At 43.6% G+C, this 16564-nt stretch overlaps 1 protein-coding gene across 2 annotated transcripts in view; it reads left to right on the forward strand.

The window, feature by feature from the left end:
- The window catches only part of STK32B (serine/threonine kinase 32B), a 537210-nt gene that overhangs the window by 250837 nt on the left and 269809 nt on the right, over nucleotides 1-16564 (forward strand). For both annotated transcript variants that reach the window (XM_029591132.1, XM_029591141.1), the window contains exon 4: nucleotides 3891-3928. In XM_029591132.1, coding sequence (XP_029446992.1) covers nucleotides 3891-3928 — 38 coding nt within the window. The remainder of the gene's footprint in view (nucleotides 1-3890; nucleotides 3929-16564) is intronic.

The following is a 16564-nucleotide window of genomic DNA, read 5'->3' on the forward strand; positions in this document are numbered from 1 at the left end:
GTTGGAAGTGGCCTAGGAGAGTATACAGTAAGGGTCAAATTGGCTGGAATTGCCCTTTCCAGAATATGGTGTATAAGAGGAAAGAGACCTCCAGGATGTAAGAAGCCTAGAGTAGCCAGTATGAGGGCTGATGGGCCTAGGAATCCCCACCCCAGTATGGAGGAGGCCCTGCAAAGAATTTTTGCCTCAAGAGAAGAGGCCTGAGGCCAAAGGTGTGGAGAAAAGGCAATTCCTTCTCCTGAGGAAAAGGCCTGGATCTAGGAGGATGGAGTTGTTCCGAAAAGAGGAGTCCCCTAAGGACTAGAGGAGGATACCAGGGAGGCCTACATGTTGCTGGAAGGCTGAAATTGGGATGGCTAAATAGAAAGTCAAATGACAATGGAGTCGTGAGTAGACAATAGGGATGAGAGCCCCATGTCCTACATGGAATTTTGAGTAGAGGAGGAAGAGGAATTAGAGAGGTATGATTTATATGTCCCACAATGGAGTTTAGTTTAAAAGGAAGATAAAGTGTGTAATTTACATGTCCTTTGTGTGATGGGGTGGAGTATGAATGTGAAAAAGAGGTGTACCTGTAAGTGGGGAAAATTTGGGTACTGGATGTAAGCCATAAATTGATAGTGTTTGGAGAAATTTTATGGTAGTAGTGGATGGGAGGAAAAACTCTTTAAAGTAGGAGATGGTCTTCCAATCTCTGGGATGCAATGTATTGCCTTTGATTTTTAAATATTTAGCTTGACTGAGTATCCCATGAACTCTGAGTAATTCACTAAGCTCTGTATACCTTCCATGAGATCTGTAAATAGCTGCTAGCTGGACATTCCAAAAAATAAAATTGAGTGTTTGATGAGACTGGAGTGGATGGACATTTGTGGGATCTTAAAGGTAGCCACCACCTAATGCCCTAAATAGGGGCAGGATTTTATAATCTTCCTGACCAGTCTAAGTCATTGCATCCTACCCCACTGCCTCTTGCTGGATCCATTTCTCCATCTGTTTGACCCTCTTGCAGCCTACCAAATAAATTAGAGACTGACAGCTAGAAAAATGGGTCAAATTTTCTCACTATTGTTTGCCTCTCATTAGAGGGGCTGCAGTATTAATGTTCACAATGATCCTAAGATCCTTTTCTTGTGCAATGACTCCTAGTACAAAACCCAGCATTGTGTTCTTATAGTTAGGATTATTTTTCCCTATGTGTATCACTTTGCACTTGTCCACATTGTCATTTAGATGCCCACTTCCCCATTCCAGCAAGGTACTTCTGCAGCTCTTCAAAATCAGCTTATTGTTTAAGAACTTTTAATATTTTTGTGTCATCTGCACAGGTATGCAACATTTTATTCTGTTTTACAAACTTGTTATAGCATATAGGGTAGATATAGACCTAAATTCACCATGCAGCACCATTCCCAGGTTTTCTTCCTTTTGAAGGAATATTTCTTTTTTATAGTCATATTGAATTCAGACTTGCATTGTTCTTGATTACAGTTAAATAAAATTCAGTACAGTGAAGGGTATAATTCATAATCTTTTCTTGATTCTAATTTTTTATGAGTTCCACTATGAACCCATTTCTTTTACTAGGTCACACCCTATTCATAACTGAGAGCATTTTTTCAGCAAATGTGCTGGCTACTGGTATACTCCAAACAAACGACAACAAAAGGGTATTCATTGTCTTTAAGCAAGCACTCCACCAGTCTTCTACAGCTTCTCTGGACAACTTTAAAGCATAAACAATTGACTTTATTGCACCAAATATTCATGTCCCATCGTTTTGTTATTTAACAATACTTGTCACATCTGGAGTACTTTCTTAAGTATTTTACAAGGGGTTGCAACACTTGGCATATTTTTTCAAGTCATTAGCAGCTGTATTTTACGGGGTGTATTTCTATAAGGGATTTATTACTGGCCTCATTGATCTCAATAAATAATGCTGACTTACAATCCATTGATGGAAGAGAAGGTAGTGCATCATATACTTTGTGATGTAGTTTCTTTGTATAATTCTTTATATTTATTTTAATATTAATGATTGCATAATAACATTTGTTATATATGATTCTTTTTGAAGTTGTTTTTCGAAGAGTGTTTTTCATTGGTGTACAACAATGAGCAAAAGGACACTTTGAACATCTAATGCACTTCCTTTCTGCTTAGTGCTGTGCTTACTTTAAAAATAAAAAATATCCAAGAAATGAGGTGCAGGGACAATATAGTCGCAACATTTTTCAAATGAATTTACTTAAATGGTATTATTATTATTTTGTTTTGTTTATAGAGAAAGGAGAAATGGTGCAGTAGTTTTATTTCACTGTCACTTGCCTGCAATGGGCTTCAAACAGTATCAGTGTTGGAGCACCAAAATTATCAAATCATTTGCTATAACTCTCTTGATTATTACATGAAAATAAAAAACTTTATTGAACCTATATAACAATTTTATCTTCAAAATCCTATTTTCTAAGAAAACTGCTGAAAAAATACTTAGCTTTATGAGTCCAAGGTAGTGGAGATTCTCAATGCAGGGAGAAGATTCAGGTTGGAAGGAAGTCTGCTGGAGGGGGGTAATGTTGGGTTTGCTGAGCCCCTTACTGCCTGTGCCATGATTTGGTGAGGGACTAAAATTCCCTGTGTTAACTGGCCATTCTGCTCTGGGATAGTTAATACAGGGATTTTGATATGCAGCATACGCCAGCTTAATTTTTTTTTTTTTTTATATTTAAATTTTTATTGGCAATGTCATACATCCTAGACACAATTTACTAACAGAAATCAACGCGAACAAGTACATAAAAATTGTGAAGGAACCAGCGAATATTAAACGCCAGTATATATGAATGAGATTCCCAAATCCCCCCCTCCCCCTTTAGAGGTGTACAGCCAGATACAAAATAAAGAGGACAATGCACAGATGACCACAATAAAATGCATGTATAGGACAGGTGAAAGGCCGAACTCAACGCTAGACATGACTTCAGACTCCACTCTCCTGCAGAGTACAATAGACCATTCAGAGGAAGCAATGTTGCCAGCGTTCATATAGGCCCCATGTCCTGTGAAAGGTATGGAGTGAGTTATTTTTGTAAGCCGTGATACGTCCCAAGCTATGGATATGTTGAACAGAAGCTTGGATCATCTGCAGCGTTGGGACTCGTGGATCCTTCCAAAACTGAGCTATCGAACATCTCGTTGCTGTAACCACATATTTAATAAAATAGTCATGATATTTATAGCCGTCTTTCCTGTCGTTATTAAGCAAAGCTTGCGCCGGAGTCAGCTGGAACTGTATTCTTAGTACACGAGCAATCCATTCAGATACCATGGTCCACAGTTTCTGTTAGCGAGCATGTTTTTTACATACCCACTACAAAGACTGCTTTTTAGTGGTCCTGCAAAGAAATTTTGTTCTTCACCCCTTAATTGCCATATTAGTGTTCACAGTAACAATTTTAGCTCATGCATGCTGAGAAACTCAAGAACCAGAAGGAAATGACCAGGCCAAGCACCATCTTTAATACCTCAGAACCAAAAATATATAATATAAAGTGAGAAAATAAACACATCAGTTTTCTTAATTTTACAAAGTTCAGATTTGAAAAATTAAATGCTTTGAAATTTCAAAGCATTTAAATATTTTGAATAATCAAATGGTGCCAAAATAGATGTCTGTTGCAATGCATATAGCATATAAATTGGAATATCTAAATGAATTACTACAGCTCTAGTAAATTACTCATCAAATCAAGACTTGACATATTCAAGCAGCCCATTATTTCAGCAAGATAAGTGAAATGGGAAATGATCAGTTAGTAAGTTTTAAGATTTTTGATGCAGAAAATTTGAAAGCAGCAAAGGTTAACTATACGTTTTTTGTCTTACAGAGACATCAAACCTGATAATATTTTGCTGGATGAACATGGTAAGATGACACATTAAATTTTTGCAAAATTTGTAGAACATTTATAACTCAAGGAGATTAATGAAATCCTATCTAGAGCTAGTCTATAAAAAAAATGTGATTTTAGCTTCAAAAATTCTACTTGAAAAATATTGAAAACTTATGTTTCATATACTAGAATTCTTTCAGGGTGGTTGTTGTATCTTTTTTATACTGAATCAAGAAAAGCATATTTATCTATTTATTTATCTATCTATATATAATAGTTAATGTGGTAGATTTTAAAAGGTGCGCGCGGGAGTAGATTTGTTCGTGCAACCCGGCGCAAACAAATCTACTCCCGATTTTATAACATGTGCGCACTGCCATGCGCATGTTATAAAATACAGGGTCGGCGCATGCAAGGCTGCGCAAAATCGGCAGCCTGCATGCGCCAAGCCGCGCAGTCATCCTCCGTTCCCTCCGAGGCCGCTCCAATTTCGGAGCGGCCTCGGAGGGAACTTTCCTTCCAGCCCCCCCACCTTCCCCTCCCTTCCCCTATCTAACCCACCCCCCAGCCCTAATTCCCCCCCTACCTTTATTTTACAAGTTATACCTGCCCCTGCTCCGGAACCACACCCGTGGCCCCGCCACCGGAACGCCCCTGATGACGCATCGGCCACGACACGCCCCTGACACGCCCCCCCAGGAAAGCCCCGGGACATACGTGCATCCCGGGGCTTGCGCATGCCACTGAGCCTATGCAAGATAGGCTCGGCACGCACAAGGGGGTGGAAGGGGCAGCTTTTCGGGGGTTACGCGCGTATCTTACGCGCATAACCCTTTGAAAATCTGCCCCAATATATTTATAACAGATTATAAATATATATTTATATAGAAATAGATTTTTGGGGGCCTCAAAATTTCCTTCTCAGATGTTTCAATCTTCAAAGTACCCTAGTCTCTTTTCTTTGACCTTGTACTTGTAGCGATAAAGAGCATCTGTGACTGTGACATCCCTAAGGTTATCATTTTAGTACTGACTGAATGCTTTAGCCTTTGGAGCATCTACTTCTGAAAGACTTAGAAAATTCAGGATAGAGTCCTAATTGCCATTTGGTGCCAGGCTTTTCTAGTCACCTTGTCCAACCTTGACGACATCCTTGCTTCATGTTTGTCATCCAATATCATGAATATCATAGAAATATCTACTTATTTTTTTCCTACTTGCCAAAGGAAAGAAGACTAATGAGATTGCCATATCTATGTGTAAGGGTGTGTGTGTGTGTGTGTGTGTGTGTGTGTGTGTGTGTGGGGGGGTAATATGTGTATATGTGTTAGTGTGTCCCCCTCCTTATAACTTTTGAGTCTGATGTCCTATCCACATCACTTTTTCAGGTGTTGTCAGGGAAACCAAGAGGATCCTGACTTGGGTATTTTTTTTGGTGATCCACAAATACTAATTCTTTATAGAACTTTTTGTTTGCTAGAAGAAAACCTTCTGAAATGTGATAATGCATGGAAATATCAGCAAGTCACATGTTTGCATAAGCAAATTTTAGCGCCTGCTATGAGTTGTTTTTCTATATGTAATTTTGTGGTTGTGAAGCCGTCTACAAAAATTATGCAAAAGTGATAATCAGCTGAAAAATCATAGAAATCAGATCATTAACAATTTCGGCATAGCAAAATTACATGCAGAGAATCTCACAAAGTGATAATTTTACACAAAAAATCCTTGTAAAGCCTTAGCATATGGAAATGGCCTGGTATCACAAGAAAACACCTTGCACTACTGAACCATTCCTGCAGAACCAGTCACAGTTTAGTGCATCTGTCTTCTAATTTTTCTAATTTCGGGGGTGATTTGGGTTTTGGGGGGCAGTTTAACATGCTCAGTCATATGTACGAACAGCACAGTAACCATCAGTGAAGATTTAATATGATGTGGAGTGATGAAAGGTGAAAAAAAGAGTAGATTTGTTCCATGTTCTCTCTACCTAGCAGCAATCAAGCTAGGTAGAGAGAACATGGTACAAATCTACTCTTTTTTTCGCCTTTCATCACTCCACATCATATTAAATCTTCACTGCAATCAAGCTAGGTAGAGAGAACATGGTACAAATCTACTCTTCTTTCACCTTTCATCACTTGACCATTATGGATTATTAAAACCAAAGGTTATCATAACCCAAACAATACTACTACTACTTTAGATGACATACAGCCATATCAACCTAAAAATAATAAATTACAAATTTGATGCAGAACATGCCATAGAAAATAGCTACATCTAACAGCTTTCATATCAATATTGTCCTGGTCACTATGCCACTCAGAACGCTTTCTATGTAAATTGTTAGTTTGAGCAGTGCTAATACCTATAGGGGGTCATTTTCAAAGGAGTTACGCATGTAAATGTGACATACAAGGATGACAAAAACTAAACATCTGTGCTTTAACCATTGCAAGATCAGAGATTTTCAGCTGTCAGTTTGAGCAAATGTTAAACCCTCTATGATAGAGGTAATGCTGGATATGGCTGCTGGTCATGGCTTCTCACCCCATCTCTGTTTCTAGTACACCAGCAGAGAGGAGGTTCAATGAGGCACACGCATCCACGCTCTCAATCATCGAGCACACCTTTGGTGTATTGAAAAGTCACCTTTGCTGTTTGGACAAAATAGGGAAGGGAGGGGATGTCTTACAATATAAACATCTTAGAGTAGTAGAGATAGTATTTGCCTGCTGCATGTTGCACAATGATATCAAGTATAGCATCCCAGCACAGATTAACTATGATACAGAGGAGGATCCTCACTGCCCCTCCCTGCACATCTTCAGGAAATACACAGAGTGGAATCTAGCTTTGCAACAGAATCATCGAACACTACTCTGCTTGTAAGTACAGGTCATGATCTCTGCTTAACCTTTATCTGTTCACTGATGAGTGGGTGTTCCATTTCTGCTATCATTATCTCTTTGTTTTTTTCAGCAGTCTTTTCCTTCTGCGTTCCCACTAAAGCACAGCCTTTAGGCACAAGGAACATCTTTGGGAGAGTCACTGGGCATAGTGAGGATACTGATTTTGCACAGGTAACATCCAGCTGCATACTGTATAGTGCAAAGCCTTGTGCCCGATGAAATATACAACCCATTGTCTGGAAATGTCACAAAACTGGAAGAATGGCAATGCTCCTTTTCAAAACAGCTGACACTAAAACTGATCATGACTGTACCTCACACTGATAACACTGGGAAGGTAGCATGGACACTTGTTACCACCATACCATCACCTGCATGCATTACTGTAAAATAGCCCCTCAATGCATCCATTGAGCATTTGCTAGGGACACAGTGTTTCATGGTCATAGCTATTGATGTACTCCTAGGTGTCAATTTTGTGCCTTTATCTTCTAATGTGATGGAGCTGGTGCACCTTCTCCTTGAATAAACTATTATGCGTAGCTGCTTGCATCTAATCATCTCAGACCTTCTATGAAAAAAATCCTCTCTGGGATAGCAAGGTGTCATGTGTTGTATTTTTTTTGAATCAGCTAAACTGAAGAGGCCATAACTTTAGCACTAATGTTGCCAATTATTAGGTTCACACCTGTGTTCTTCCTTGCCTTTATGTGTATCATAGCAGAAGAATGGGCTATGACCATATTCAAAGACCTTCACATAAAGTGCTATGTATTCTTTCCACTTTGTCCATAAGATGTGCATACACTTTCTTCATTCACCAAAGCTTGACATCCATATACAGTGTAGAGCCTGAAGTGGAACAGGCCAAACTACAAGCACATGTGCAGTCATGAGTACTAGGTGCTACTGTTTACTTAGTGGGGAAAATTGTTGCATGGGAGAACCTTTCATGGGGACTGATGCAGTCAAAGACATACATCTTACTGCAGAGTGGCCCTCTGGAGGTAGCAGTGATCAGCCACAACGAATGTGTCAAAATCAAGGATTATTGACAGTGGACAAAAGTCTCTTCATTCTATTGAAGAGCATAGCAACATTGTAGCCCAATGTTTCTTGAAGGTTATTGCCATAGCTGTAGTCAGAGGAGTCAGATGGCCCTGCCTAATCCCTTGTCTATATGCTGTCTTTGGCAGCATATAAACTGACTTAATAGCCAGGAGCTTGTGCGACATCCTTAAATGTGCACACTATAGCACTGGATCTAAAGCATTCAATATTTCACATCTCCAGGGTTGCTTTGCTGACAGGCAGTATTCTACTGGTTGTGGTTTTAAGTTCTACATTTCACAGCAACTTTCCATGTAAGGTCTGTGCTCATGCATAGGGTTATTGCTCTGCGTCAGGTGGTTAGAGACATTAGTAAGAGAGGATAGGTATTATGTTTGTATCATATGTCAAGCTTATTATGTGTTGCAAATGCAAACTGCTTATCTCTATTGAAGGTACACATTACACTCTCACAAAAGCACCTTCCCTGTCTCACACACAGAAGCACCATTCCTTTCTCACATACACACACACAGAAGCACCATTCCTTTCTCACATACACACCACATACAACATACAGAAGTTTCTTCATTCAGTGTAGAACAAATATAAAGAGGGTACATCAGAAGATACCTATGCAGCTTTTTTCATTAAAGGGCAGTTCTCGGAGGGATGAATATTCCACTCCAAAATCATGACTTTTTGGAGTGAGAGATGGAAGAGGAAGAAAGTGCAATAGTATACTTACCTTGTGAATGGATTGGATAGAAACATCCCCAACAGACCCAAAGTACTTTTCACAACAGGAACCAGTGCAACCTCCAGGAAGCCGGAGGTCATTCCTTCAACAAATACAACTCAAGAACCCATTTACAGAAGAATCTGTAAAGACATCCACCAACCTCACAGCTGAAATACCAAGCAGACAAGCTTGATGGGACATATGGATGGAGGATGGTATCCCTTTAGAAGAGAAGTTAAATACATGAGATCAGAGCAGCCAACCCAGGTAGAGCACACTCACACACTTTCCCCAATGGGAGATCAAGTCATCGTATTAGCAGATGACATTCCTGGTACTCTCCAAAGCATAAATACAATGTAAGAGCTTATCCAGACCATGAACCATGCCATCAGTTTAATGTTCTTACAGGAGGCAACCACTCCCTTTTCTACCTCCACCAAAACAATGCTGCAAAGCAGCCCTGCTTGTGATGCTGTGAGAACCAGAGGTGGAAGGTGTGGACATAGCAGGGGCAAGCACTTCCCACTGGGCAAGAAGCTTCCCCAGTCATCCACCAATAATACATCTGAAGTACAAGAAGCTCTTCTCTGCCAAGTCCTGGGTCAAGAGCCAGTCTGAGGATAAATGAGGGCTCTGGAGAAGACAATCTTGCAATGATTTCACCAGTGCTCCTGCTGCTATGTGGACCAGGCGATACACCTTCACCCTGCAGGTGACACACTAACGTGTCACGACACACAGTTTGGAAAGCTCTGTTTTAACAGATGCATCTCAAAGCACATTACAATAACTGGATTTTTCTACTGTCATCCATTTCTAAACAGATGTATTTGAAAATGGATTATAGCAACTGGGCTTTATCTACTGTCATTGTAGATAATGGATGTTCTATGATATTTTCATCATTCAGTCACTGCCTTAAAAATGCTTAAAGCATAGCATCTGGCAATGAAAGTATTTATATTTAACATTAATAACAATCATTTGTTTTTGTTCTTCACTTTCTGGTCATGTCCACTGGGATGGTCATGATGGACCTTTGATATGACCCAGTAAAGCACTTCTTATGTTCTTATCCTTCAACTTAATACATCGCTTTTATAAAATTATTGTTTTTATTTGCAAGCATTGTGATCTTTCTTGTTGTTGCTGGAGTCTGGAGGCCCACGGACCAGAAGGTCTTGGGGCCAGGATGACAGAGGTTGAGAGGGAACCTTAGAGCCAGGGCACCAAAGATTGGAATCCTAAATATAGGATTCAGAAGCTTGGGGAGCCTAATTCCAGAATTCCCAGGCCTAAGGATCTTGGATCCAGAGCTCCAAGGCCTGGGAAATCATGATTGCAAGATAATGGCTAAGGTGCCTGTTTAAAACCATTTCAAAATTCTCTTCATATTGTATAGTGCATTCTCATTGGTGACACCACAAAAACCACAGGTAAATCATGCTGGCACAGAGAAATAGCTGTGAATTGTCACCGCAATATAACTTGTTCTCCTACAGCGTAACTTATTGCAGTTAACAATTGCAAAATACTTGCGTTAACTTTACTTCATCTCTAACCTTGAAGTTACATTTCCTGCAATAATAAAACAGCATTAAGTAGCTCAGGTTTTAAATCACTTATCTTTATTGGAAGTAATAATTAAATTATGTGTTAAGTCATTCACATGCTCGTTTATATATATAAAAGCTCTATTTTTAATTCATTTTAGTCATCAGGTTATAGGGCACTTTATACGCCCTAAAACAGATGTTATATCAGTAATTATTTTATCACACAAAAAGTATGCTAAAGCAATAATAAAAATATCACATTAAGGATAGTGCACTTTAATACATTTGTTCCATAGTATGTTATGCAAGTAAACACCTGATAAGCTAGTGATGACTTTCTGCCAGGTCACCAAACTGAAACCTTTTTGAACTTGCATCCTTTGCCACTGGCTCCAAGCTGATGCATTTTTTTTCTTTCCAGAAAATTACCACTGTCGAGTTTAGGATTGTGATTGGCACTATGTAAAGGACTGCTTTCAGAATTGGGTAATCATTGATGGACTGTTATTAAAACATTGCATGAGGTGCACCATATAGCCCTGTTACTGAGCAATGATTTCCAATAAATTTTGGAAACAGGTCTTTTAACAGAGAGCACTACTTCAATTTGTGTAAGCATATATTGCTCAATATGGGCAGGGGTTAGGCCTTTACCTCTGCCTCCTACCCCACTCCCTCCCTTCCCATCGCACAGTTCCTCCCCACTCATCAACTCTTGAAATTAAGACTACCATACAAGATAAACAATGTTTTATGGACATATTATGATTGCAGCATCAAAGCAACATATTAAACCAGTTAGCAATCCAATTATAACAGAACTAACATAAACAGCATACTGCCTTACATATTAACATATCATTGAAATCTCTCCCCAAGTGACCAGCACCGAATCCAAGAAGCCAACAAGCCATTGGTAGCCTAGACAAACCCAGCCATAGACGGGGTCGCTGGTAGAGATGTGAATCGGAACCGGAATCGGTTCGGATTCCGGTTCCAAGTCACATGCGGTTTTTTTTTCATCGGGCCCGATCGCGGTTTTGCTTATTGGCTGCACCCGAGCCGATAAACAAAAAACCCACCCCAACCCTTTAAAACTAATCCCTTAGCTTCCTCCACCCTCCCGACCCCCCAAAAAAACTTTTTACAGGTACTGGTGGTCCAGTGGGGGTCCCTGGAGCGATCTCCCACTCCCGGGCCATCGGCTGCCACTAATCAAAATGGCGCCGATGGCCCTTTGCCCTTACCATGTGACAGGGTATCCATGCCATTGGCCGGACCCTGTCACATGGTAGGAGCACTGGATGGCCCGCACCATCTTGTGCTCCTACCATGTGACAGGGGCTGACCAATGGCACCGGTAGCCCCTGTGACATAGTAAGGGCAAAGGCTATCGGTGCCATTTTGATTACTGGCAGCCGATGGCCCGAGTGCAGGAGATCGCTCCCGGACCCCCGCTGGACCACCAGGGGCTTTTGGCAAGTCTTGGAGGACTCTCCTGACCCCCACAAGACTTGCCAAAAGTTTTGTGGGGGTCAGGAGGCCCGGGAGCGGGAGATCGCTCCAGGGACCCCCACTGGACCACCAGGTACCTGTAAAAAGTTTTTGGGGGGGTCGGGAGGGTGGGGGAAGCTAAGGGATTAGTTCTAAAGGGTCGGGGTGGGTTTAGGGGTTATTTTTGTGTGCCGTTTTTCCCGCCCTCCCCCAAAACGATAAGAGAACCCCCATGATCAATATCGTGGGGTTTTCCTATCGTTTTGGGGGAGCCCCCGATTTCTGAGGATTTTGAAAATATCGTCTGATATTTTCAATCGTCCGAAGCCCGATTCACATCCCTAGTCGCTGGCAGGCTGAGATCATCACCGTAGACGTCAACTGACCTCAGCTGCCCTGCCCCCTTTTCATCTCCCCTGGCTGCAATCGAAGTGTCAGGGTTCCAGATCTCAGTCTAATGGCTGCTGGCCCTGTGACGTCCTTAACTCCCCATACCCTGCCCCCACATGCAGCTGCCTTGATTAAGATAGAGTGAAGGGGAGGTTCGGAGGGCCCTATTAAATTCATTGGTCACCATGCCACTGTCCCCTGGTAACACATTCCTTTTTCCAGGGGAACCCCCACCTTACTCGCTGAGTGTTACGAGCGTGCCCTCCGGCGGTTGCTAAGGACCGAGGGCTGGTCGGCCTTCGACTATGGTTACAGGCACAGGGGCACAGTCATCTCTATGGCTGGTGAAGTGAGCCCTTGGGCCACGGCATGACCCAGGGAGGAGCCCCAAGCCACACCGCGGGAGGTGAGCTGGTGCGAGCATGGGTAACAAGGCAAGACATGGCTGAAGCAAGGACTAGGGAACAGCATCTGACCCTCAGCCGGACCTGCATGCCCCGGATAACCGACAACATAATGTTGATTGATGAACAGTCCTCCGAGCGTTCCAAGCCCTTTCGGACCTGCCGCTGGGTATGGCAATGGGCGGCAGGCCGGACAGAGGTCAAGGGCAGACGGAATCCTTGGAACACAGAAGACATTACAGTCGAGGGCTGATGTGAAGACATCACAGACAAGGCGGGAAGCTGGGAAGGTAGACATTGGCACTGTCTGTCAGGGCGCCCTACACAGCCCACCTTCACGGGCAGACCCAATGGGCTGGTCGCGGACCACCCTGTCCCACTGCGCACCCTACACAGCCTGAGGAGACTGGTCATGGACCACGCGGGAGCAGGGCAGGCTCAGGAAAGGAATCCAGCTGGCAGGGGCTTCTGTGACCGGAAACAGGAACCAACAGAACGGATTTACCCTCGGGGTGGCCACCTGGAGGACTAGGAGAGCTGGAACATTGCAGGAATAGACATCAGGAAGATCAGGTACATAAGGACCTCTAGCCATCGAGGACATCAGGCCTTCTGGAACATCAGGAGGGCAGAGACGGAGGACGTCAGGAACATCAGGATGGCAGAGACGGAGGACGTCAGGCTCAGGAAAGGAATCCAACTGGCAGAGGCTCCAGTGACCGGAAACAGGAACCAACGGAATGGATTTACCCTCGGAGTGGCCACCTGGAGGACTCGGGGAGCTGGAACACAGCAGGAACAGACATCAGGAAGATCAGGTATATAGGCCCTCTAGCCATCAAGGACGTCAGGCCTTCTGGAACATGAGGAGGGCAGAGACAGAGGACATCAGGAACATCAGGAGGGTAGAGACACAGGACATGGAGCCATCAAAACAAGAAAAGACACCGGATGACCTGATCGATGAAGGAGCACAGTCGACTGTGAGACTCAATCCAAAGGCCCCCAGGAACTGAAATGAAGATCCTTTTATACAGCTGTAGACAGGCAACTCCCTGGGAGGAGTTTGGATGGGCCACACCTAGCTGGCCCTATAACTGAGGAGAAGTGCTGCGGGCTGGCCCCTAGGGGAAAGGGCGTGGTCCCAACCAGGAAGTCAATACAGACCCAAGCAAGCCTCAGGCAGGCCCCAAGGACCTCTAAGGCCTCCCAGGCCCTGGAGAAAATCCTGGATAGTTTGTAGCGAGACCCTGGCTTCAGAGCGGCCTCCAGAAAAGGTGAGATGCCTCCTGTGGCACAGCTACCGAAGAAATCGTAACACTGAGGCCAAATCTGTCAAGTAGCGCTTCCAACACATCCTAGAAGTCACTATTAAATATATCCCAGCCTATGTCCAACAAATGCACCCCATCCGGCCGAAACAACCCTGAGGTCTTATCTAACAAATCATGTTGAATATGCAGCCCCTAAATTGTGGGCATGAATCTGCAAATCTATCTATTGATTTTTCTGCTAACACTCTCCACTGCCTGTTGTGGCCATTCCCCTTTCAAACCCATCTGGGGGTAATGTAGGACCATATGATAATTGACTGCGAAAACAATCTGGAAATCTGTTATAATTAGTGAGGTTTGAGTGGACCCTTGGGCACTGTGGCAGCTGACCACGCCCACGGGGGGGGCAGTCCTGTGAGGGGCCACAGGTCAGGCTCATCTGAGGCCACACAAACACAGAGATTGATATTTATTTAAACAATGTTGTGTAGCCACCAGAGGTGACAGTGATGAGTAGTTGAAGATCCCTCAGATGCTGGAACAGTGACTCCTCCGGTAGCAGTGCTATAGTGGAAAGAACTGAGAATAATGAGTACAGAGGAATACGAACAAGCCCCAGTACGGAGAACCCCAGGAAAGGAAGAGCAGGCCCTTGAGGAGCGAGTATCTGATCCCTGAGAGCTCAGAGGCTTGAAGGAGATGTACTCACACAGTGGTTCCATGTAGGAGATGACACAAGGGCTGGAATGGAGGCAGGCCCTCGAGGAGCGAGTACCTGGTTCCAGGGAAAGCTCTGAGGTGGAGTTGGTAGTACTCACTGGTGTTGAAGATAGCGAATCCTTCCAGGCAGAAGAGAAGGTAGAAGCAGGCAGCGAGCCAGGGAACATGGGCCCTCGAGGAGCGAGTACCAGTTTCCTGATAGCGATCTGAAAAGCAAGTGAGGCCCCCGAGGAGCGGGAACCCCGTTATCATTAAGAGTCCAATGAAGATTGGAGACAGAGTAACTGGGTACGGAGAGCGAATCCCATCCGTAGAATTCCCCTTGCTAACTCAAAGGCTAGCAAACAGTGTATGCTTTAAATATCTGGGCAGCATGATGTCATCACAGGGGGATGCCCCTGAGGTTTGCGCCAAGTAGGAAATAAGAGTGAGGGCCACGCGGCACGCGCGCCCTAAGGTACAGTTGGAGCATGGTGGGAGGCAGCGCCCAAGCCGGTCCAGGGACGCCAGAGAGGATGGCAGACAGACGCCGTGGCCGCCAGGTGTCCATTAACAGCAAGAGAAGGAGCAAAAGGAGAGAGGTAGGAGGAGTGCAGCCGTCAGGAAGGGACGGTTGCAACAAAATTTCAATATGAGCTCTTTGAATTTTTTTAATCATCTCCACTCTGCGTGTCATTGCCAAATCATTGCCCCCTAGATGGATAATCATTGCAAGGAGGGGAGGGTGAGAAATCCTTGCTCATATGCTGAATAGTTGGCATCAGTTGGTCCCATCTCATCCCCAGGATGTTGGGGAGGTACCCGTAATGGAGAAGGTTTTCATGGGTAATGATTCAGATGGACTGAATCAAATCACGGGGAACCTAGAAGATGTAGTAGGCCTGATTGACAAACTGAAGAGTAGTAAATCACCTGGACCGGATGGTATTCACCCCAGAGTTCTGAAGGAACTGAAAAATGAAATTTCAGACCTATTAGTAAAAATTTGTAACCTATCATTAAAATCATCCATTGTACCTGAAGACTGGAGGATAGCAAATGTAACCCCAGTTTTTAAAAAGGGCTCCAGGGGCGATCTGGGAAACTACAGACCGGTTAGCCTGACTTCAGTGCCAGGAAAAATAGTGGAAAGTGTTCTAAACATCAAAATCACAGAACATATAGAAAGACATGGTTTAATGGAACAAAGTCAGCAAGGCTTTACCCAAGGCAAGTCTTGCCTCACAAATCTGCTTCACTTTTTTGAAGGAGTTAATAAACATGTGGATAAAGGTGAACCGGTAGATATAGTATACTTGGATTTTCAGAAGGCATTTGACAAAGTTCCTCATGAGAGGCTTCTAGGAAAAGTAAAAAGTCATGGGATAGTTGGCGATGTCCTTTCATGGATTGCAAACTGGCTGAAAGACAGGAAACAGAGTAGGATTAAATGGACAATTTTCTCAGTGGAAGGGAGTGGACAGTGGAGTGCCTCAGGGATCTGTATTGGGACCCTTACTTTTCAATATATTTATAAATGATCTGGAAAGAAATACGACAAGTGAGATAATAAAATTTGCAGATGACACAAAATTGTTCAGAGTAGTTAAATCACAAGCAGATTGTGATAAATTGCAGGAAAACCTTGTGAAACTGGAAAATTGGGCATCCAAATGGCAGATGAAATTTAATGTGGACAAGTGCAAGGTGATGCATATAGGAAAAAATAACCCATGCTATAATTGTTACGCTCAGGCTTGTGAACACTTGGCCAAAGGGAGGATGGTATACCTTTCGGAGGATCCGTAGTTTCTCTTGCCGGGAGGCGAGGCAGAGCAGAAGATGGGACAAGCTGACCCTTGGCACTGGATACTGAGGTGGCAGTGGAGATGGATGAAGAGACGAGAAGAGGAGCTGTGTCTTCACCCCTGGAAGTCTGTGGTCCCCCCAGGAGGAGCCCGTAGGGACCCAGACCGCTGGAACTTAGGTGGACCTTTGAGAGGTCAGGTGTCGGTGCAAGGGCTGACTGGAGCTTTGCCCTGGAAGCCCGCGGTCCCCCCGGGAGGAGCCCATAGGGACCCGGGCCGCTGGGACTTAGGTGGGCCCTTGGAGACGGTATCTTGAAGGAGTGCTAGGTCGAG

Source organism: Rhinatrema bivittatum, chromosome 1, assembly GCF_901001135.1.
Source record: "Rhinatrema bivittatum chromosome 1, aRhiBiv1.1, whole genome shotgun sequence".
NCBI classification, from domain to species: domain Eukaryota; kingdom Metazoa; phylum Chordata; class Amphibia; order Gymnophiona; family Rhinatrematidae; genus Rhinatrema; species Rhinatrema bivittatum.